This window comes from Typopeltis vanoorti, chromosome 13 (genome assembly GCF_054136105.1).
Source record: "Typopeltis vanoorti isolate ZY-2024b chromosome 13, IOZ_Tvanoo_1.0, whole genome shotgun sequence".
In the NCBI taxonomy this organism is placed as follows: Eukaryota; Metazoa; Arthropoda; class Arachnida; order Uropygi; family Thelyphonidae; genus Typopeltis; species Typopeltis vanoorti.
Window position 1 is genome coordinate 106,065,664 of NC_143561.1, and position 25,803 is coordinate 106,091,466.

General features: G+C 35.5%; 1 protein-coding gene across 2 annotated transcripts in view; it reads right to left on the minus strand.

Annotated features, from left to right (window-relative positions):
• Hmt-1 (ABC transporter ATP-binding protein/permease Hmt-1) overlaps window positions 1-25,803 on the minus strand; it is a 318,374-nt gene that overhangs the window by 86,808 nt on the left and 205,763 nt on the right. For both annotated transcript variants that reach the window (XM_090402438.1, XM_090402439.1), the window contains exons 10-11: window positions 17,529-17,594; window positions 7,718-7,923 (exon numbers count right to left, since the gene is read on the minus strand). In XM_090402438.1, the coding sequence (XP_090258564.1) occupies window positions 7,718-7,923; window positions 17,529-17,594 (272 nt within the window). The remainder of the gene's footprint in view (window positions 1-7,717; window positions 7,924-17,528; window positions 17,595-25,803) is intronic.

The window sequence follows — 25,803 nt, forward strand, 5'->3', positions numbered from 1 at the left end:
ACTACTGGATATGTTGGATTTTGGAGGTTTTGCTTTGTTGAGAACACAGGCTATATCCAATCTGATATCGTTGGCGATGTGGTTGGGCAGTTGGCGAATCCCGCGTTCAATTTGAATCATTAATTCCTCGGCCGGTAATTTCCTAGGAGCAATGGCGAAGTTGTGACCACGTGACAGAGCGTGGAGTGCTTCTGGCTTTAAGGTAGCTGACGATAGGTTAACCACAGTGTTGGTTTGTAGTTTGGGCGCCCAGTTCTTTGTTAATTTATCAAACTTGTTGATATGTCGGCTTCGTACTCGTTCAAATTCTTTTTTAGCTGCCGTACACGAGATGTCATGTAGTACCGACCAAAGCTCGTGATTCAGCGTATGTGAAAGCTCGTTTTCCAGCGTTGTTATAGCGATGTTTATATCGGCTAGGGAACCGCGTGTAGCGGTAATTTGCTCCCGAAGTAATGCCTGGCTAGCGCGGTTGTAAATACGGAGAGCTTTCTGTGAGATGAAGCGGTGTTTGAATTTAACACAGTTCGGGATGACATGATTATCCCGGCAGCGTTTTAGGAATGCCAGACGGTTAAGTTGTCTGGATAATTTCAGCCTCAGTTTGCCGTAATGGCGGGCCTTGCGTGCGAAGAGATCTCCGTGGATGATCATTATTCTTGTTGAGAGGCTTATACGCTGGTTAGACATAATAACTAATATTTAAGGAATTGACAGCGTATACTGGAAATATAGATTAAATAAACTTTAATATACACTTTCCGATATTTCGGCGAACGTTACGTTGCCATCTTCTTGGGAACTTACTAAAAAGACACGTGCACACAAGTACTAATACAACAAATGAGACTGAGGCTAGGACGCTAGCGTTTTCCTAAAGTCCTGATGGTGCCCCCTGGTGGGCTATATTGGTAGTTCTTGGCCTTTGGGCTGAAGTTCTTTTGATAAAAGTTTCCCAAATTTGGGGCAGTTTCATGCATCCAAATTTGTTGAGGTTTGGCATGTTCCTAAGGGCCGAGGCTGATTCCATGAATAGTCTTTCATACTTGAACTTGCTGCGGTGTATTACTGTGGCTTTCTTCCATCTTATTCTGTGGCAAGTATCCAGAGCGTGGTCTGCAAGCCCAGAGTGGCTGTACTGGTGAAACCTAGCATTGTGTATGTTCATGAATCTATACTTCCTGTTTAAAAGAGTTCTCAAACCCACCCTTGCAGAAACTAAGTTGTTAGCTCAATGTAATTGAGCAGTTTACTGCTTTGTCTTATACTATGATGTTTTATTTTTATTACTGAATTCATTATGACCTTCACATTTTCTAATATGAAATATCATGGGTGTCTGCAGAAAATTTTCTGGGGGGGGCAAAGCTTGGAGACAAATAATTGCATCAAAAAGTTTTTATTTAATTATTATTTTGTGGGGGGTTTCTTTTTTCACAAGTGGATTATAGAATTACTTACACTTACCTTTTAAAAATGTATTTTTCTTTTTAAATTTGTTTCACTATAAATTTACAATTCACACTAAGTAACTCACTAGACACAGAAGGTAAATGAACTGGTCACTGTTTGCAACAGTAATGGACATTTTTTTTCCACAAATCAGAAAAAAATTAACCAAAAACAGGAACACGTTTTATTGCTGCAATAGATGAAACACATGTTCCATGGTTACCCCACCGAGGGCCAAAACCAGCCAATCCATAATAAAATTTTAAGACGGACAAAGCGTCTCATGGTCGAGGGTATAAGGTTACATATCTCAATCACTTTTACGATTATAATTTGTGGAATTTTTTACTCGATCCCAGGGGAGAAGTGCCCTGTTTGCCCTCCTCTGCAGACAGCCATGCAAAATATGTGTATGTGGTATATGATTGTGGATAATGGAAATATTTTTGCCCCATCACTTTTCCAAAACATTTCAAAAATAGAAGAATTTCAAAATCACTGTGTTTGCACATACAGGGTGTTCGGGATAAATTTGACATATTTATAATTAATTATATTTTTCCGTAAGTTACATGTATTAACACACACTTCTCTTCATTTAAAAGTTTGGACCCTTCTTCATTCATATACAAGATGTCAGAAAGGATGGATAGCTGGAACCCACCTGAATCATGGAAGAGAATAACTTGTATCATGATGATTCGTGCCCGCCATCAAAATAAGGATATTACGACTGCTGCCCAATGCTCCCTGAATACAGTAAAAACAATCAGGCATGAACTAGAGACTTGCAATGGTGACTACGAGGATGTAGCAAGAAGAAAGATCCCTAGCAGACGATCTGATTGCGTTCGTACAGCAGAATTCCTCGCAAATCTGCAGGAACAGGTGTTGAAGAACCCTGGCATTGGAATTCGGGCTTTGTTCGTGGAGTTGCTAACTGTAGTCAAGCCCTGGATAACAAGGGTAGCCAATGGTAGGCCGTATGTATGGCAGCAGGATTCGGCCCCTTGCCACACCTCTGGGAAAAGTCAAAAATGGTTGTCTGAAAATTTCTACGACTTCACCAGTCCAAATGTTTGGCCTCCAAACTCCCCAGACCTTAACCCCATGGATTATTTTGTATGGGGCGCAGTTGAAAAAGACACCAATCGCACTTCCAGTAATACAAAAGCCCAGTTAATGGATAAAATTAAAACAGTTTTTGCGGCCCTTCCCAGGGAGACTGTAGCATCAGCTTGTTCGAGGTTCCGAAGCAGAATTGAAGCTGTGATCGATGCTAATGGTGGTTATTTTGAGTAAATCTTGTTGATAGTATTGTAATTAACTCTGCCTGTAATGTTTTTTTGTCAATTCATTAAATTTAATAGATACAAAGAAGATTTTCTTTTTCCTTACGAAACTGTCAAATTTATCCCGAACACCCTGTAGTTTTCCAGAAGCTGTGAAAGAGGCAGAACATTTCTTAGCATTCATATTTCATCTGAGCATGCAGTTAAACATGTGGCTGAATGACCAAGCAGGTATCATGAAAAATTTCCAACTATTTCCAATGTTCCATGAACTAATGTATGGAGAATGTTATATGAAGAAGATATTCTATCCATATTATGTACAATGTTTTCAGTTACTCAAACTAGGGAATCATATTCAACAAATGGAATTATGTAATTAGGTTTAAGTCAATTGCAATGAAACATCTTGTTCAGCGATGAAGCTTGAATCACTCATTACAACATCAGTAACTGCAATTTGCATCATGGTCAGAAGCCAATAACATTAATACTACTGTCGAAAGTGATGTTTAATGTTGCTATCATTTTAGCATCAACGTGCAGTATGGTATCCTCTAAGATAAATTTATTGGTCCATTCATTTTTTCAGGTTGAATGCATTTTGGTTGCCACAGCCTCTATAAATGACACTCAGATGAACTAATACAAGCTGCATGCATCAAACGCAGGCAATATATTTTGCGCCAGGGATGATATTTTTGAGAACGTACTTTCAATATGAACTAAACTTTTGAAGATACATTATACCATGTATGTGTCTACCTATTCTTTTTTTTTTTTACTGTTGCAAACTCCACTGCCATTTTTTTTTCAATTCATTCATGCAACTATAGGATCAGTGTTCATATGAATTAACTCAAAAAGCAATAAACTCTTGTGTTTACAAGTAACAGAAATCTCAGTATCAGCAGCTGGTGATATAGTAGCAATGAAAATTAGATAAGTGTTGTCATCTGTTATCCCAAACTTACAGTATCATAAAGCAACCACAGAACAATTTTAAAGCAGTTATTTCTAATTTGGATTTCACTTCATTTCATTTTGTTGTAGCTTTAGCAGTTATAGTTTGTTTTTGTAGCTTTAGCAGTTATATTTAAAGTGCAGAAAATCATTTTAGATTAATAAGTCAATCTAAAGTGATTTTTTGTGCTTTAAATATAACTGCTAAAGCTACAAAAACAGAATGACTCAAAACAATGATGTTCTATGCATTTTTTACAGAAATAAATCTAAAGTAGATTTTTGAAAATATACTTTTTTTAATCAAAATAAGAAATCATTTCTAATTAAAAGCATTTACATACAGTTTGAACAATATTAGACTGCTTATTTTGAAAGGATTAAACAAATGTATGGGAAAACAAACTTCTCCACTTTGAACTGCAATTAATAATAGTATGCTGGTATCTCCACGAAGTCAGAAGACATCATAGGAGACCCACACAACCTTTATATACACATTATCTCTCCTTATCACAGTCAGGGCACTCAACTAATTCTAGCAATTCATTCCACTCACTTGCCACTCTCAGCTAAAATCTAGTCCACACACACACACACCCTTACTAACCACACTCTTACACAGCTTCTAGGAGTGAACCCTAGTTCTCTCTCTTTCTCTCTATTCATCATGTATCAAAAAAGTTCCTTTGTGTCAATCTTATAGAACTTTATTGAACCCCTTTAATAACTTAAAAGTTTCTATCATATATCTTCTTTTCCACCTATCAACTAAACTTTGCAATCCACACTCCTTCAACCTATCTCACAAGGTGCATTCCACAGACATGCAACCAGCTTGGTCACTTGTCTTTGAATTCTCTCCAACAACTCCAGATAAGAAACCCAAGTGACTAAATTTGAACAGTGGTCAAAATGTGGCTAAATCACAGCCCTATAAAGAGAGAAAATAACCTGTATATCTTTACTTACTAGCATGTGTTTTTCAACATCCAAGTTATCCTTTGAGCTATGTTATCTACTTTTGCAATATGTCCTCTGAACTCCAACTCTCTGTCCACAATTACCTCCAAGTCCCTAGCCTCACCAATTTTTTGCAATCCAGTACCATCAACGTGATATGAAATATGTACCTTTTCAACCTGAAGTGTATAACCATACATTTTGCAAAGTTAAATTGACAACCATTATCCTTTGCCACAATAAATCATCCTACAGGATATCTACACAACTTTTATCAGCTATTGCTCTCCCCAGTTTTGCATTATCAGCAAACAACTGAATATCTGCCCCTTATATCTTTCCGTATATTATTAATATGCAAATTAAAGAGATGTGGCCCTAGTACCAAAACCTGAATATCCACTATATACTACTCTCTAAAATGTGTCAGCCAGTAATCCCACCCCCTCCTTCCCCATCCATCTAATAGCTTCATATCTGTTCCCATTTGCTCCAACTTAAGAGTTTTCCATGTGGTATTATGTTGAATGCCTTTGCAAAGTTTGCCGATCATGATATAACCATTTCTCTTATCTAATTCTGCCTGTCACTATTATAAAATGTGAGTAAATTACTAAATCAGGACTACCTTTTACACAGCCATGCAAGCCCACTATAGAGTATTGTATTCCTATCCACCCACTGCTGGATTTTATCTTTAAGTGACTTTTCAAATATTTTAACGCTCACCCTGAGATGTAAATTAATCTGTAATTTTCTACTTCTGTCTTGCAGCCACCTTTATGTTGTGGAACTATCTTACTCTCTTTCTACTCCTTTGAAACCTTCCCAAAGCTGATACATATATTGAACAACTTCAGAAACCCAGCCAATTCTCTTGCACATTCATGGAGCACATGGGTCGACATGCCATCCAGTCCCACTGCTGTTCACATTGATATTTTTCAATAAGCTGATCACTTCCTGTTCATCTACCTCAATTCTGACTTCAGTCGCTGTCACGTCAACTGCAAAATCTCTACCTGGATGATACACATTGGCAAAGTGATCAGTCAGCAACTCAACTATGTCTTTTGTTTCTGTCACACATTCCCATCATCAGCAGTGATTAAAGTCAATCTCCATAGTCATTCATCCCCCCTTACTTTCTACATAATGAAAAAAAAAAAGCTCTCTTGGATTTACTTTGGCCTGCTTATCTAATTTTCTCTCATAATCTAATTTGGATTTTTTTTACCATACTAGCTGCTTTCTTGCTTTCTACTGCTCATGAGTATGCTGACCACCTTTTTCTTTATATTTCCTCCACAATGCTTTCTTTCTTTCTTTTTTTTTTTTTTTTGCAGCTCTTGCTTTATACCCCTATTCATCCACTTAACCCCCTCCATACACATACTTCTCCTGATGAGTAAATAGTCTGATACTGCTTGCTTCTCTCCTTGATCACTTCCCATGCAATACCGACATTCTTTTCTTGTATCTTATCAACCTATGACACCATTCCAAGATGCTAAGTCTGGCATAATTATCAACTTTATAATCAAACATAAGCCCATTCTTGAGAGATAATTCCACATGTTTAGCAACCTCTCAGAACTAGAGTGCATGATCATGCTCCCTGATTGGAGGCAGAGTGTCTACCATAACCAAGGTAGACATGTTGCCTACATCCTCTAATACTATTACCAGATCCAGAACTCTCAAATCCTTAGGCTCCTTCATGATGTTTCAGGTAATTATAAATATATAATTACCTGAAATTTATACTATTAGGAATAGTATAAATTCCACTTCCATCTTGCCATACCCCCTTTTCTCCCTTCAATCTATATTCCCATAGTTGAAGTCTCCTCCCCCACCATAATAATTGCTTAGCCTGCACTCATGTCAATCTGCTGATGCAAGATGTATTCACATCTTGCTGTGCATCATTCTGGTCTGTGGATGCAACCGACATTATATTTTGTTCTGTTGGCCTCTATCTCACATCAGATAGTCTCAAATGAACCATCTCCCCCAGATCTAAATTTCTCCTTATCTTCTATTTTTGTTGGTTGAAGTTCTTCAGGCATGCCACCTTCTGTCCTATTCTCTGTATCTTCCCTGGAAAATACAATATTCCTTACATTCTATCCCTGTAACTATATCATTTTCTATCAATCAAGTAACACCGATGCCTGTATTTTGGCCAACTCCTCTCCTTTACATTCATATATATGCATTTCAACATCATCTTAGACCTGTAGTTACCCTTGCATAATGTCATTATCAACCCACTCAGATTGGAAACCTGTGAAACCACATTCAGCACTGCATAATCATTTCTGTACACACAATACACTCATTTATCTCAGAGGTAGATAAACTTGCACTTGACTGCATCTCCTGATTTTGCACTTCCAATCTCTCGGTGAACAGCACTCTCTCAAAACATCTACTCCAAAATCATTAAATAAAGCTCATCAGGCATATACAAGTCCTCCTGTCCATCAAATTCACTTCATACATCTATAAACTGCTCAATCTTCCATTAGTTGCAATCATGGCCCTTCTCAATTCAGTTCTATCATACCGAGGCAGCAGACTCACAATCTTTAGTTTTTCATTGTTCTTTTTCACTTATATCAGCAACATTTTTATATTTTGTCTCTCTGCATATTTCTCACCTTTGATACCATTCAAAACAACCAATTCTTGCACTTCTTCCCTCTGCAAAATAACAGCTTCACTAACATCCTTGATCTCTGCACCTGGGAAACATTCTTTCATCACTTTCTCATTAAATACACCTCATCAAATTTCCATACAACACCTTCTCCTTACACCCAGTTTCCTCACACCATTCACTTTTTTCTTTCATTCTCCCTCCTGCTACAGTACCACACAACAATTGTTTCTCAAGTCGCTCTAGCTTATATTGTGTTCTGTGAAGGATGCTGCATAAATACACACAGCTGATTAACATTCTTTCAATTGATAAGTTTTGAATATTCAGTTTTGAATTAAATGTTACTGCAACATGGCAAAAGCATTAATCATTTACTTACCTATAATATGTTCCAAAGTAATTTAATGGAGTGTAAAGCTGCAATATATAGGTGGTGAAGAGAACATAATCACCAACAGTTAAGCCATTACCAGCTACTATTATATGAGCACAAAGAAGAGTACCAGACATAATACCCAAAGTGATTACTATATTTTGCATAGTATTCAAGAAGTTCAGAGAAGCTAGGGAATACCATTCTGCTTCCTAATTCAAAATTATAAAAACAAGCATTTTCAATAAAAATTTATGGAATGTGGATTTCTATTAATTTATATAAACAAGTATGAGTCAATCACTAAATTTAAATCAAATAAAAATTTAAATCCAATTACATACTGTTTTGTGGTAACTTTTATATGCAGTTGCTACACGATTATATATTATTATTATGAGACTTCCAGGGAGTCTGGACCTCATCGAGCAAGGCCATACACACACACCATATTCACACCAGCTCATATCTGTTCTTGAATTCATTCATGCTACTTGCACACACAACATCCAACGGCAATCCATTCCAATCACGCACCACTATGACAGAAAAATCCAGCTCTACCTACTGTAGTTCTCTAACTACTTGTCACATATTGAAAATTTCCTTTGCATCAATTTTATAAATCACCTTTAATATCTTAAAAGTTTCTATCATGTCCCCTCTTTCTGCCTATCAACTAAACTTTGTAACTCACAAACCTTCAATCTATCTTCAAAGAGAGCATTCCACAGATCAGTTACCATCTAAGTCTCTCATCTTTGAATCTTCTCTACCACCTCGTGGTCCCCAAGAAATCCAAGTGACCAAATCTGTGCAGGAGTCAAGATTTCACCAAATCATAGCCCTTATTATAAAGAGGGATAATAACTTCCCTATCATCACTTGTTAGCATGTTTTTCAACATCCAAGTAATCCTCTGAGCCATTTTACCAACTTTTGCAATATTCCATCTGAATTTCAATTCTCTGTCCTTCGGTGTCCCTAACCACATCAATTTCTTGTAATCTGGTACCACTAAAGTGATACGTAGTATGTAACCTTTTCAACCCAAATTTATTTAAATCATTCTGCAGGATAACTATATGACCTTTATTAATTATTGCCCTCCCCAGTTTGACATCATCAGCAAACAATATCCCCTCTTAAATCTTTCTCTATATCACTGATATACAAATTAAAGAGCAGTGGCCCTAGTACAGAACCCTGAGGTACTCCACTAGTTACCCTCATTCTTCTAATTCCACTCCACCATGTACTACTCTCTCTGGCGTCGGCTTTATATCCATTCTCATTTGCTCCAACTTTTGTAATATTTTTACATGTGATATTCTGTCAAATGCCTTTGCAAAGTCCAGCAATAGCATGGTGTAACCATTTCCTTTATCCAATTCAGCTATTACTTTATTATAAAATGTGAATGAATTACTAAGACATGAGATACCCTTTACAAAGCCATGCTGCCCACTGTAGAGTATCGCATCCCTATTCATCCAATGTTGGATTTTAGCTTTAACCAACTTTTCCAATACTTTAACAACCACTCCTGATATATTAATTAGTCTGTAGTTTTCTTCCTCCATCTTAGAGCCAACTTGATGCAACCTTACCCTCTTTCCATTTCCCTGGAACCCTGCCAGAGCTGAGACTTAGATTGAACAACTTTATCAGAGGTAATGCCAATTCTTTTGCACATTCACACAGTAAATGGGCTGACATGCCATTCATTCCCACTGCTGTGTTCAAATTCATATTTTTCAATATGCTGAACACCTCTCTTCGTTTACTTCAATTCTGATGAGTCTCTGTTACATCAGCAACTGAAAAATCTCTACCTGGATGATACACCTTTGCAAAATGATCACTCAGCAATTCAACTATTTTCATCTTAAACACCTTCCTACCATGAGCACAGTTTAAAATCATCCTATCATAGTCATTTTTCCTCTTACTTCCAACATAATGAAAAACTCTTTGGAGTTTACTTGGTTTGCTTAGCTAATTTTCTCTCATAATCTGATTTCACCTTACTTACCAAACTAGTCATCCTTCTTACTTGCATTTTGTACTGCTCATGAGTATGCTGATCACATTTTTCTTTATATTCCCTCCAGTCTTTTCTTTTTTTTTGCAGCTCTTGCTTTATATCTGTACCCATCCACTTAAATCCCTCCACACACACGCATACTTAGTTTATCCGCCTGACTTTGGATATGCAGTCTGATACTGCTTCTCTCTCAAATAATCTCTGACCACTTGCCATGCACTACTGACATTCTTTCTTTGTAACTTCTCAAGCCATGGCATTGCTTCAAGATGACTCCTAAGTTTGTCATAATTACCAGCTTTATAGTTAAACATAAACCTTTTCTTGACAGAGAATTTTGCATGTTTGGTAACTTCCCAAAACAAGACTGTATCTCTCCCAATTGGAGGCAGAGTGTCTACCTTGGTTATGGATATATCTTCTGATGTTATTATCAGATCCACTTTTAAACCCCCCTTGTCTCCTCTATAACATGTTTCATGTAATTATTTCTTAGCAACTGTATAAATTCCACTTCCATCTTGCCATGTCTCCTTTCCTCCCTCTAATCTATGTCCCCATAGTTGGTCTTCCATAATAATGTTTGGCCTGACTTATTGTGCTAATCTGGCAACCCATGACATCTTCCTGTGGACCTCATAGCCTATAGCAGCAACAACTAGCAAAATATTTTGTTCTATTGGCCTCTATTTTGCACCATACAACCTCAAACAAACCATTCTCTTCCTGACCTAAAATCCTCTTAACATGGCACTGGTGAGGTGGGAAAATGTAACAAAAGCAGTAAGGTGGGGTCCTACAGACTCACCAAAATAATGCAGTGTATTATAGAAATCCATATCTTTTTAATCAATATTAGATTACGTAGTGTTTAAGTGTCCTGTAATTTTACAGAATAAAAATGCAGATCCACAAAATTAACTCATGGTTACTGACTAATTCTAAATCAATTTCACTATCATCATCTCTGCTAAATGGCTCCTCATCTGTCAAAGCATCATCTGTAAGTTGACGTAGCCTGTGTTCTTCCTGCTCATAACTCATCTGGTAAAAAAAATATATTATTCTCAAAATACCCTCTAAATATTTAACAAAACGTATTTGCTTATAGTTGGTATGCAAAAATATAGAAGACACAGTAGTAACGATAATATTTTAGTAGAATATGCATGAAAACAACTTACGTTTCGGAAGTAAACATAGTCACACTTTTGGTAAGGTGGGGGTAAATATAGTCACACTTCTGGTGGACCCCCCACACACTTTACTTGCTTGCTTCTGGTGGACCCTCTGCACACTAAACTTGCTTGTGTGCAACAGCCTGTCGTCTAGTGAATCAAGTAGTGGATTACGGGAGGGGAAGCTATACCGAGGCATGACTCAATGCCATGCCTATTCTTCTATCTTCCCTGAAAATGCAACATCCTTTACATTCTATTCCTGTAACTATATAATTTTTTGTCAAAAGTCTCACTAATGCCTATAATTTTTGGCTAAATCAAGCTGACTAATACCAAAAACTCCTGTTCCTTATTCCTGATACCTCTTGCATTCATGTACATGCATTTCATCATCCACTAGCACCCACATTTATCATTTATCCTTGTGTCACAAGGATAAATTTGGCAACTCGTATAGGTAAAAATGACTTCTCCATTACTTCCACCTTAGTATCACCACCTCTGGGTCTGGCTCCCACTGACGAGAACTCAATAAAGGTCTAAACTGGTCTGGGTAGTGGCCCTTCCCTTAATGCATAGTATTATATATGTCTGCAAAGAGATGTGCTTTGCATTATGGGTGGACTAAGCCCTCATCACTTGCTTTGCAAGTGATGAGAGCTTAGTCCACCTTTACCACAGGTTGCCTCAGTCCTGAAGATACTTCAAGTGCAAACTTTGTTTGCTCACACTTGGATAAAGGATTAAACTAAATTTATTATAGTCTAACCAAGTGGGAAAACACTTCCAACACTATGGTACTGTTGGACTTTGCGTTATCATAGTATTTGTATCATGGTATAACAGTATTTGAGAGGATACTGTAAAAATAATCATAATTTAAAATTATGAATATTTTACAAATTGTTTATGTTAGTATATTATTAGTTTTGGTTTCATAACACACATTGTTGGCACTTGCGATGTGCCCGTTATTGATGTTATTTTGTCAAAATGAAATGTAAACATTTAAAAAATGTACGTACTTACTGGATTTCGATAGTTGTGTTACTTTAAGAAATTATGGTAGTTTAAAATTATTAAGTGTTGTGTTTTATAAAGACATTCTCATTATGCTAGCAGAGACGAGTCAGCCATTATACCTAACTTCTTGCTTGCCACTTTCAAGGAGTGCGCATGCTCGCCGTGGAGTTTGATGCGTGATTGACAGCTGAGAGAGGAAGAAAGAGTTCAGTATCGAAGTAATGAGAAAAACAAGAGGGATCTAATGAAAGTTTAAGAACGCAGACTCGAGGAATTTTGTTCTTATGAAGTTTATTTAGTTTTATGCGATAGTTGGAAGAATATTAATAGTAGATTCCGAAAAGGAATAGTAAAACCGAGTCTTTAAACTGGAGGAGTTGAGACTGTCAACAAGTAATTAGTAAATAAAAGAAGATATTGCAGTCGATGTTCTAAAGGAATGTTCGAGAAAACACTGACTGGAAAGTTTCATCTGTCTCAAGGACGCCGGATATATTTGTTATTTCTACTGGAAATTGTGATGAAATTAGCTCAACTTAGATATGTTGTTTTGAAAGTAGAAGAAGCTTTTTTTCTCCGATACAAAAATTAGTAAATTGTGCATCAAACTGAACTGCAAGAGGTAAGAGTATTTAAACTTCAGTGAGTCAGTAAGGAATAATATTGTATACTACATAAGGGTAATAAGAAAGGATCCCACGAAAAAGAAGAAGAAATGTTTATATTTTAGGAAAAGGCCCTAAACAAAGAAACTGACTACGAACATTTTTGTTGTTATGAAAAATGTAAAATTTGATGCGGTGTAATTTTATTAAAAATTTCTGGTATCGATTTTACAGAGGTTACAAATCATCTAAAAGGAACAAAATTGTACATTACTGTATATTAATGGTGAAATACTGATTGTAAACTTGCAAAGGTAACTGACTAAAGAATGAAATAGAATTGTTCATAAATTATATAATATTGTAAAGGTTAGAATTATACATTAAGTTGATTTTAATATTAAGTTCTGACGTGAAGTTGTAAGGGTAACGGAATGTAAAAGTATTTCTGCTCCAAGTTAAGAGGATTACACAAGATTATGTTGGCGACTTGACAGTGAACAAAGGTATTGAAGGTCATTCAGATATGGAGATTTTGCTGCAAAAACTGAAGGTCAAGACAACAGTGACGTCAGTTATTTACAGAAGATTCGGGGGTCTCCGATCTTAAAACAAGGAACCTCGGAATCGTATAAAAGAGGTCTTGAGAACCTCTGGAGTTTTTCATCTTGCTGCAGTTCGTTGGCCCGCTTAGATTTATTTCCATATTTCGTTGGATCGTGACTGGGAAAACCAGAAGAGGCAGATCGGTTCTATGAAGATGTATTTTCAGTAACGGAACGTGTGACCAGATACACAGCGTCCGCAGTAGATCCAGAACTGACAGTGAGCTATGCCACAATTCCCAGAACAGGACTACACTAGGACGACCGCCAAAAGCCATTCAGCGAAGGATAGCATATAGGACAGCAGTCAACAGGACTGCCACAAATCGTCAAAGCTGGTAGGACTGTATATGTTTGTATGAATTTGTGAGTTGATTCTATTGTATTAACACTGAAATAGTGATTAAGAATTGTGTGTTAACTTTGTTAATATAGTTGTATAAGTCACTATAAGAAATAATTGAGGCTGAGAATTAGCTAGTATATATATATTGAGAAGAATGTTAGCCAAAGATATAGATTGTAACAGCCAGTAATTGCCTAAATTTTGTAGAGCAAGTTAATCAAGCATTGTAAATAGCAGGTCTAATTTGTAAGGTTATGATTTCAGTTTTAAATAGGCATTAGAGAGAAACTGTTTAATTGCATATCATGTTGTAAAGTTGCCTAAGATAAAATAAACATGTTTTGTTTGATTATATCGCCTCATCTTTGACCAATGCACTGTCTCATACAAACAATCGACCTGTGTGCTAAAATTAGAGAAATTGCCATGACTAAATGATTAAGGTTTGGTTTAGAAAGTAATCTATTCTATAAGTGTTATAACAAATCTTCTCATGCTATAAAATTAATTCAGGGTGGCGCAGTCGAAAAATAATATAAATTTTCCTTAATTACATAGTGTGGGAGATAGTTAACTGATCATGAATTGCCTATTTCAGAGGCCTTTCACTAACAGCACTAACACTTGTGGGAAGTATGAGGGATTACAAGCGGGGACTAAATTAATCAGCTTAAATTAGAACAAGGTAAACAGTACTTAACAGAAAGATTTAACAGAAATAAAGTAAACATAGGAAGGATAAGGACAAAAGAAAAAATAATACAAAAGGTGCGACACAGATATTGAAGACAAAAAATAACTAACAAAAAAATACAACATACGAATATTATTTTACAACAAGGTGTTTAGTCTGGTAGATGTGATTAAGTATATGTTAAACAATCCAGTAATAGAATGAGTCAGAGAATAGGTGATTTTAATATTTTTGGATAAGAAAATCTCTAAAGTGTAGATTTATTTTGGAAGGCCTTGCATTCTGTAATATTGTAATTTTATTTAAAGTGTATATATAGTTTTAGTTTTATTAAATGTGTATTTTTTTTTAATTTGGTCTTGAGTCAGTGATTTTCTGGATTCTAAAAGAAACAGTTAAAAGTCATTGCACCGTCGGAATTGAATCCTTGTATATAACACTCTTAATAAAAAAACAATCTTTATATAGATAATCTCAAAACAAATGGCAATTAATAAAATCTTTTCTAAACAATACCACATGAAAGGCTCCTGTATAAACTGGAGAATATGGAATATAAACTACTGACTTGGTTAAGTGGGTGGCTGATGGGTGGGTATCAGAAAGTGGTGTATGGGATTTAAACCTACCGGATTTAAGGTGACCAGCAGTGTTCCCAAGGGATCAGTTGCTGAACTATTGCGGTATAATCTATATATTAATGATATTGGAAAGGATATGATGGGAAATGTTCAATTGTTTGCTGATGATGCAAAAATAGGCAGATAATCAGGGATTACTGATATGCAGGGCTTACAAAATGATTTGAATAGCCTGAAATTGTGGGCAAATGATAATGGCTATCAATTCAATGTTAAGGTGTAAAGTTATGGTGGAGAGGAATTTGAAGTTCAAAAGTCACTGCAAAAATTGTAAATACAACTTGGAGGGTAACTGAATGTTGAAATGAACCGATAAGAAGAAGGTAGCAATTTTGACTCTTCCAAGGCTTGATACAACCACATCTGGACTACTATGTGCAGATTTCATCTGCTGGGTTTGGAGCAGATAGAGAAACTATGGAAAGGGTGCAAAGAAAAGTAACTAAGATGATATCACAATTATTGAATGTAGATTACAAAGACAGACTGAGAGTATGTTGACTGAAGAACTGTTTGCCAGTTCTTCAGTCAACACACTCTGATGGGAATGATGGGAACCAACACTAATGTAAGTTTTTATTAAGTTCCAAAAATTTATTTATTTATTTATGCTTATGGCTACATGAAACTGGTAAGTGAAAAGTACAATCACAATTTCCAGAAACAAATGATGAAAATCTTAATATAAAAGTTCAATACATAAAAGGCACAACCTGTTTTCTAAGTTTTTTTTTTTTTTTTAAAATAAAGCAAAAGTAACTTGTCATAATCAAGCCAGGGACAATTATCATCTTGCTGCAACAAGTATGACAAGGCTGCACGTTCTCACAACACTTCACAACATAAATGTAGCTGTATCCGAGGTTTAACTAGAGAGCAGTTGTATCTTGTGTGAGAAAACTTGATCCATTAGAGGAGGCCCATTTCACATTGTATCGTCATCATCTAACATGAGGAGTTCTGCTGATACTATGACGAGGACTATGAGAATGACTATGAGAATAACGTCTCCGTGGTGAGACGGGACCACGATCTTCTGTTTCCTCCATAACCACTGCCACCACCATACCAACTACAGGTCAAGGTCCAGGCTGGAAAGCCAATTCAAGGCCTCATCTGTCACCTTGTCGATGTCCTGTAGGCCACCACCATGAAATTGGCACCTTCGGCAGTCGTACACAATATGAGTAATCGTCTGAGCCACGGGAGAACAATCGCAATAAGGGTGATCTGACAGCACCCATTTATGTAGAATGTAGTCACATCTGCCCTGACTAGTTCTGATCCTGTTTATTGATGACTAAATTTTTCTAGGAAGATCAAAACCAGGCTGTGGATCTACCAGGAAGCCATTTGTTGGGAGATTGTTGGATCAATATTCTCTCCACATGTCAGATATTGATGGCAGTGCAGTTGAAGAGAGTTCGTCCATGGACCAGAGAGGCTTTCTAGATTTCAAGCAAAGACTAGGTGGGTTTATGAGAGTCTGGTGTAGGGGCAGGAGTGGATTGCTCTTTGCTTTATTAAATTCCTTAATTGAGGCTTGTCTTCTCCGTATGTGTGGTAGAGCAATGTTAGATAGAACAGGCAGCCAGGAGAGAGGGGTGCTTCTCACTGTCCCATTAACTGTGCACATGGTAGAGTTTAGCTGGGTGTCTATAATGTTAGTGTGTGTACTTCTTTCCCAGACAGGGGCACAATATTCTGCTGCAGAGAATGCGAGGGCTAGTGCAGATGACCTTAGGACTTCTGCACCACAACCCCAGGTTGTTCCGGCAAGCCTTGAAATGATATTATTTCTAGATTTAATTTTATTGGAGAAGTTAATGATCTGCCTTTTATAGGTTAGGCTTCTGTCGAGGATCACTCCAAGGTATTTTGGGTGAAGCTCGTGTTCAACCATTTTTCCACAGAAAGTAAGGTTGAGTTGTCGATTCGTTCGCCTCTGCATTGTACAGGTGAAATACTGAGGACACTGTTTTTGTTGGATTTGACTTCAAGTACCACTGCTTGAAGTACTCTTCCAGGGTGTTCAGGGTCTGTATTCAAGGTTGATTCTAGATTGGTAAAGGAAGTGGATTGATTCCAATGCCAATGACCAAATCGCTAGGTCATTGGCATACATACACATGCTTGATCTGGTATAAGGTAGATGCTGTATCCAAGGTTTCATCCTAGGATACAGCATCTACCTCATAGGGGATAACACAGAGCCCTGAGGAAGACCATTATGAAGGAATCTGAGCCTGCCCTTTTTTCTGCCAATATGGACCCGGATCTTTCTGTTAGAGAGAATAGATTCAAAAAGTTGTAAAGTTTGTTTACACTTTATAATATTTCCTAGTATTTTTATAATATTTTGGGGGATTGAGACAGCCTTCCAGTGCCCCCCCCCCCACCAGTAGTGTTGCCTTGTGGTACATTGTTGGTGCTTCAGACAAAAGAAGCCCCAGATATGAATCACAGCAACATGAAGCTAATGTCTCAAACAAGGCATCCAAAGGTTTCCAAGCCTCCTGGACTACTTACAATTATGAATACAAAACATAAAAAGTTCCAAAAATAACTTTCCAAGTCTAATTTTAACTTTTTTTTATATACATTTCAAAAAAAAATGTAAAGTTCAGAGGAAAATTAATAATATTTTAAAGTAATGTTCAATTTTTAAGTAATACCTGAAATGCCTCAATGCTCTTCTGATAATTTTCTAATTCATAATCTTCTGCTACATAATATTTTACCTAAAAGGATAAAATTATTTTTAGAGAATTTTAAAATTTATATTTATTGTTACTGAATAAACTGACTTTGAAACATTTATTTAATCACATATGAAAAACAAACAGACAAACACAAACACACACACCAAAATATATATATATATACAGTGAGAGAAAGAGCTGAATCATTTCATTGCTATAGCTATAGAGAGCTTAAGCAATGAAATGGTTCAACCTTTGTGAAACTGATAGCATCTGAAGTGTTATCCATTGAAAGAAGAACCCAAACCAACTGATACATCACTAAAGAGACCAAAACAAATGACTTAATTTTGAATTATTAAATTAATTTACTAACACTGACCAATTTGACAGATACATGGTCCTGTCCCTAAGAAATACTTCTTCCTGTATGATTCTTTCAGGATTACTATTATTCTCAACCAAGTTTGACAGTTTTCATTAACATCTGTTAACACTAAGAATAAAAAGCATAATTTAATCCATTAATACCATAAACATCACTGCCCTGGGTGGCCAAGTATATAGCATCTGCTTGACAATGAAATATACTTTGCAATGAAAAACTGAGAGTTCAAATCTTATGTGGTACAGAAGTGTAAGTCTTTGCATGATTCCTTTAAAGAAAAAGAAGGTATCCTTATATATCTGCTCTGCTAATGCCTTTTGAGTTTATTGCCTGGTGTGAGACTACTACTTAGCTTATTCAAAGCAGGATATAGTTGAATTACTGTCCAACCATGGTACTAATGCATGAGGTTATAGCAGGAGTAGACTTCTTTAAAATGTATACATTACATCCAATTTAGTCTGCACAGGTTTCCTTTTTTTTCTGCATAAATATCTCTGTAGCAAGCAACTGCAGCTTTGTATAATTCTATCTACTTTGTTAAATCTTTCCATGATGGGATCCATTTCCACAAACAACTAAATTGCCTTATTAACAGAAACAAATGACTGCCAATTTATTATTTTTTTTTAAATTGTAAACTGCTTTGGGGATTCAGCTTTCACTTCTTTTACTTCTGCTTTTTTCTTCCTGTTCTTCTCTTCTGCAACTCTTCTTCTAGCTCTATGAGGTTCAAGAGCTTTTCTTCCACAACTTCCAACAAATTCTCTACATCTTCAGTGTCCACCTATAATTCTTTAGCTATCAGCACTATTTTCAGCTACTTCTAAACACCATTCGTACACTCTGCTATCATCTCATTTTGTGTTGCATATGCAAGTTATTATGTTCCTTTCAGAAGTCATCTGAGGGTTTTTCGCACCTTCAATAGTAGCATTAAGAAAAAGTATTTCTTAAATAATATACTGTACCTTGAAGAGAGAACAAAACCTCTGGTCCATGCGGTTCCATAAAAATTCATCGAAAAACAGTTCATCAAAAGGCAGTATGTCGAATGTAATTCATCGAATGACAATCTGCCAAATAAACAATTCATCAAACGACAAATCATCGAAAAAAACAATTCATTGAAAAATTTTCGATGAATTCTTTCATAATTCATTGAAAAGTCATTTTTCTTGCGAACTATTGTTTAGACATGTTTGGTAACAATACCTAATGTTATAGTATGCCCACACTTTAGAGATATTCGCTTGGAGCCTTGCCAAGAATAGTTGATTCATGCTGAAGGGGAGAAAGGAAAGGATGTACGAATTGGTCGCCAACACACGAAATCACGTGCTTTATAGTTACAATTTTCCAACTGTTATAAAAGCAACATAGTTAACTACAATGATCATAAAAGAGAAGTTAATTTTCTGACGTGTAATAATAAACAACTCATCCCACAATACGGATTGATTACCCTATTATCGGAATGGATTCTCATTCTGTTGGCAGGAGCAGATGAAGTGTTGAAGGGGTCAGTGAAACGTAATAATTATTTTGTTGCATTTTAGAACATTTTACATAAGAGAGTTCATTGTGCAAATAGTGATTTCTCTGTAGAGAACAAATTTAATTCTACCAAATTTTGTCACAAATTTAATCAGATTGAAATTAAAACTTTAATATATATATCTTAATTGTAAAATTTCATTAAATTTCATCCAGTCAGAGCAGAATTGCTAATATCATTTCGAAACTTCTTTACGAAAATATTATGACAAAAGTGATCAATTTGGAACTAAAACTGAATGGTGCAGATAGCTTCTTGTACCAACAACTTCTGTGAATTCTGCTAAGTCAGAGAGTTATTGTAATACATAATTTCGACACGTTGATCTTGGTAGCCCCGAATATAGCTGAACTGAAAACTGGAATATTTCGACATTTTATGTTGTTTCAAATACCTAATCTGATTAAATTCATCCCATAATAATTGCTGTACTGACATCACATATTGATACAAAATTAATAATGGAAAACTCACGTACAAAGATTATTTAATAGTATAATTTTCGCCTGTGTGTCACAGGCATCTTCAGTACATTTTAAGCTCAAATTAAACAATAACTGACAATTCCAAAAAAGCGCCACCTAAGTAGCTGGTGTAAGTTAAATTTCAATAAAATTTCTTAAAAAAAAAAAAATGTATACAATAAAAAGTTAGGAAAGATTAGCTGATTTGTAAAGTACTATCTCTCATAAATGGGATAGACGTAAGCCGACCGATCTGTTTAAGTTAGGAGAATGAAGTAAAGGTTCACGTTTCTTTATAAAGCCATTCCATGAGGAACCGACTTTTGTGAAGGATTCTTGTCTTTCTCCAATGAACTCTATCTACTGAAGATGGAATGTTCTGCAAGTCAAAACTTTTCAGGTTTAAAATATTCAATATAAGATTGGTGTTCTTCTAGCCGAATAGAGGCAGATCTTCCTGTTTGTCCGAAATAAGATAATCCACAAGAGCATGGAATCTGGTAGATACCTGGATAATTAAGATGTGGAAGCTTGTCCTTAGAAGAAGTGAGAAAAGTGGAGATTTTTCTAAACGGTCAAAATGCAACAAAAATATTCCATGGTTTTAAAACTTTTGCTATACATTCACTAATGCCCTGTACATAAGTGATAGGAATGTGCATTGTTTCTTCTGTATTTGAAGAGGAAGACATATTAAAACTACTCAAAGCTCTTTTAATGAAGCAATTCTTATAACCATTAGATAGAAAGGAAGAAGTAATATATTGCAGTTCTTTCTGTAAAAGATCATATGAAGAACAAAAGGAGTGGGCCTGATGAACCAGTGGTTTAATAGTTCCTGCCTTTTGACTGGGATGGTGATGAGATTCAGCATGGATATAATGGCTGTATGAGTCTTCTTTCTATAGACTGAGAAATGTAGGTTACCATCTGGTTGACGAAGAATTAAAAGATCTAAAAAGGCTAACTGCTTATTTGATTCTACTTCTAGGGTAAACTGGATCCTAGGATGAAGTGAGTATAACTTAGTGAGAAACTGTTGAAGTTCATCAGAAGAGCCATTTCATACAGCAAAAACGTCATCGACATATCTGAACCAATGAGTAGGTCTGGGAGAAATGTTGTAAAAGATATATAGGCCATTATATCCATGCTGAATCTCATCACCATCCCAGTCAAAAGGCAGGAACTATTAAACCACTGGTTCATCAGGCCCACTCCTTTTGTTCTTCATATGATCTTTTACAGAAAGAACTGCAATATATTACTTCTTCCTTTCTATCTAATGGTTATAAGAATTGCTTCATTAAAAGAGCTTTGAGTAGTTTTAATATGTCTTCCTCTTCAAATACAGAAGAAACAATGCGCATTCCTATCACTTATGTACAGGGCATTAGTGAATGTATAGCAAAAGTTTTAAAACCACTGAATATTTTTGTTGCCTTTCTACCATTTAGAAAAATCTTCATTTTTCTCACTTCTCCTAAGGACAAGCTTCGGCATCTTAATTATCCAGGTATCTACCTGATTCCGTGCTCTTGTGGATTATCTTATTTCGGACAAACAGGAAGATCTGCCTCTATTCGACTAGAAGAACACCAATCTTATATTGAATACTTTAAACCTGAAAATTCTGGACTTGCAGAACATGCCATCTTCACTAGACATAGAGTTCATTGGAGAAAGACAAGAGTCCTTCACAAAAGTCGGTTCCTCATGGAACGCCTTTATAAAGAAACATGTGAACCTTTACTTCGTTCTCCGAACTTAAACAGATCCGATGGTTTATGTCTATCCCCTTTATGGGAGATAGTACTTTATAAATCAGCTAATCTTTCCTAACTTTTTATTGTATACTTTTTTTTTTTTTAGGAAATTTATTGACCTTTTTAGTTATTTTACACTAGCTACTTAAGCGGCGCTTTTTAGAATTGTCAGCTATTGTTTAATTTGAGCTTAAAAATGTACTGAAGATGCCTGTGACACACAGGCGAAAATTATACTATTAAATAATCTTCGTACGCGAGTTTTCCGTTATTAATTTTGTATCTATATGTCTATTCACGGTAAACCTCTTTTAAAACTTGTCACATATTATTGTTAGTAGTAGTAATAATAATAATAATGGAGATTCCGTAGCTCAGTTAGCATAAACGAAGCCCTTTAGTTAGAAAGACCTGGGTTGGAATTCCATGTACGACATGTATAATTTTCAACGGGTCCTCTTAAACTGAAGATAAGTTAGCAAGCCAAAAACAAACAAACTTACGGAGGTGGCTTGCTTTTCCTCTGGGGGAAAAAGGAAATCAGTCCCATAAACACACACAGACACGAAACGATTATTGGACAAGAAAGACAATAAGAAATGTATTGTTCTTCCTAATAATTCCTATTGTTCTTCAATCATTAGGTTGAGGAGGATGAGGGGAAAGAGCATTAATCATTATTATTACTAATAATAATGATGCACATACTACTACTGATTATAATACACCTACTGTTAATAATAATAATATTATTATTTTTATTATTTAATTAATTAATCCCTTGATGTCAAGGATTTCTCAGAAGATAACAATAAAATATATAGGAATTCAGAGTAAAAATATTGGAAAACTTGAAAAAAAAATCATTCCTGAAGATTTTTCAACTATGTTTCACATATTTACTCCTGTTTCTGTTATTCTTGAACAAGAAGTGCCATATGCCCTAATATCACAAACAAAGGTCCTTGTAGGCAAGTAATTGCAGTTAATAAGGAAAGGATTAAGCTAAGAATACTGATAAGCATACACGTGGGTACACATCTGGGTTTTGAGGAGATGATCGATGCAGTTTGTTTAAAAAATAATAATAATAATTAAAATGTTCTCTTGGAAAATAATAAAATGGAACGATGAATAAAGAATCAGAAAAAAAAAAAACTTACAAAGCTTTTAGAAACATGCTCATCTGTTGTTATATTTAGACGAGAAGTGGTTGGAAGTCACATTCGAACTTCTGAAGGATGCCAATGGTCGGCAGACCATGGTTAAAAAACACAGCACTAAAGGAAAATGGAATTGGGTTGAGTTGTTTTGAATTAAGGCTGAAGCAACTGGCCTTAAATCACTGCATGTGTTTTTTTATTCAATTCGCTTGTTTTTTGGCAAGAAAAACCCAAGTTTCAAGGAGGAAAAAACTTCAACCCTCATATGAGACAGGCTAACTCACCTTCGGGTGAAACATCCTGATAAAGGCTCTTGGCAACTAGATAAAAGTAGGATGGTGAAGTCCTTTTCAGCAGTTTCATTAAATAAGGTGTAGAATATTTCTCTTCTCAGTTTCTGCAGTTTTGTAGAAAATAAGTTTAGAATGGAGTTTTTTTGTTGTTGTTGTTGTGAAACCTGGGTGTGAATAGAAAACCCATACACACCCATAACATGATAACGTGGTTTTATATAATTTGACCAGAAGTTCAACGTCTTTCCATATGTAAATATCTACCATGTAAATACGCTTCAACCAAATCGACTTTTTTCTATTTCATACCTTCCTTTCAACAATAACATTTGGGTTGAAATTCACACATTTGTTGTGCCAATATTAATTACAGTCCACTTATATCAAATTCAGACTTTTACAAGAAAACATTGTCCACTCCATTAAATAGTTATGGTTAAATTTTAAAAGCTTAATATTGGAATTGTTTTACTCATTCCATGTTTGAAATGTGAGCTTCTAACACTTTCAACCAAGTGAGTAATAATATATAATGTAAAGATTTGTTTTCTGCATGGGATTTACTTCACTATCACCTCCCATGGTTTGGCACATATAAACAATGTAGATATCTTGTAAACAAATGTGATTCTAATTCATTTTTGGGCTACAACTGTCCTTGAAGGAAATCATGCTCTGCCCTTTGATTTTACAAACCTCCAAGCGGGGGGATAAAAGGCTTATTCCCATTCTGATACCATAATGTTTATTGTGGTGTTATGATGTTTACTTGTAAAGTCATAAAAGATACATTTGTCGCTCTGACCAAATTTAAAGTTGTTTTATTAAATACTCCTGGTAACATAAACTGAATGCATGTGTTCGAATCATTTATCTGTATCAGAGTCTTTGTTTCTTGAAAATAAAATTGATTATTCCTGATCAGATTACTTTTAAGTCAAATTAAGTTTGGAAATAAAAATTCTTTCTGAGACTTTCCACGAACTATGGTTTCCATCTTATTTAGAAAACTGAAAGCAAGCAGTTCAAAGAAACAGCAGCTTGAACGAATACCAACTCATCAAAACTGGTGTTCCTTAAGGCTCAGTTCTAGATAAAAGTAGCCTTGAGACTTTTTTTTTTATTATCTATATAAATGACCTCTGTTGAATGGAACTTAAAGGAAACTTAATCAGCTATACTGATAATACGGCAATAGTTTTCTATTAATTTGGAATATGATGAGGAATCTGATTTATTAATCCAGCATACGTGATTCAGTGAAAAAGAAAATCAAAATGAGCATCAGAAAACTAAATTTATCTTATTTGAACTGAAGGGGAGAGAAGCAGTCTTGTCAATTAAATATGATATCACTTCGTGTGCTCCACAAATGACTGCATTTGCAGAGCTCCTCAATGAGTCTACAGCTACCACTATCTGGACACACACACATAGATCATAATCTATAATGGAAAACTAATATCCAAGCTGTTACAACCAAAAGGTACACATTGTACTGAAGGCGTAATACTAAATGCATAGTATTTCATACATTTTTACAGACTACATTATGCACTGGTATACTGAAGTATTTGGTGTGGAAAATATCCTTGGCAAATTGTATAATCTAGACAACAGAATATTAAAGAAAATCTTCATGTTTAATCACACTGCAGTTAACTGACCTCGTTGATCTGCACTGTACCCTCACATGAAGAATTTTAATAGGAAACTTATTAAAATTCTTACAAGAAAATTAACTTCAGGTTGCATTCAAGGAAATTTATAAGTAAACAGAATTTGTAATGTTGATTCCGAGCTCTATCGCCAGAAGACAAATTTCATAATAATAACAAAACATTTAATTACACTGAATATATCATACAAATACATATAGAAAAGCTTAGTCAATCATTCATTTAGAATACATATACAAATCATCACACTCTCATGCACATATTTAAATAAAACACTCTTGAAATTTCATATCTCACAATACCTAATCTAAATTTTATATCACAGAATACAATATCTTAAAGTTTAGTTACTTAGTTTCATCTCTTTATTAATCACACAAGAATTCATTCAAGATTTTCCTTAACAGTCCTATCCAATTTACACATTTATCTCTTTCCTAAATCTTAACAAAACTTAAATTATTCTCTTTCAAACACATATTACGAGTCTACTGACATATTTTCTTTCATTATAATAGGCCACAGTTCTAGGAATGTCTCTCATCACACAATTCTGATCTTCACATTTAATTCACTAAATAGTAGACATAAAGTTCACCTTACCGGTTTACAGCATTTTCTCTCTGGGCCACTTCAGAATATTACATCGGACTACTACCTTGCTTTTCCCTCTTGTACTTCGATTGGAATTCTTCACTCTTGTTTTCCACCATTAAAATCTGCTGGACTTTCTTTTGTCTCTGACTGGCAGTTTCTCTTTGTCATACGATCATACTCTCCACTTACGAAGGGAACCATGTGGAGGCTCACTACCAGCCGGACAATCCATGGCACAGGTATCAGCACCAGAAAAACCATCTCAAAAAGCCACGTGCGTAGCGATGCCATCGCTTTTAAACTATGCGCTGTTTCCTTCTGTCGTCATGCGCGCATGCGT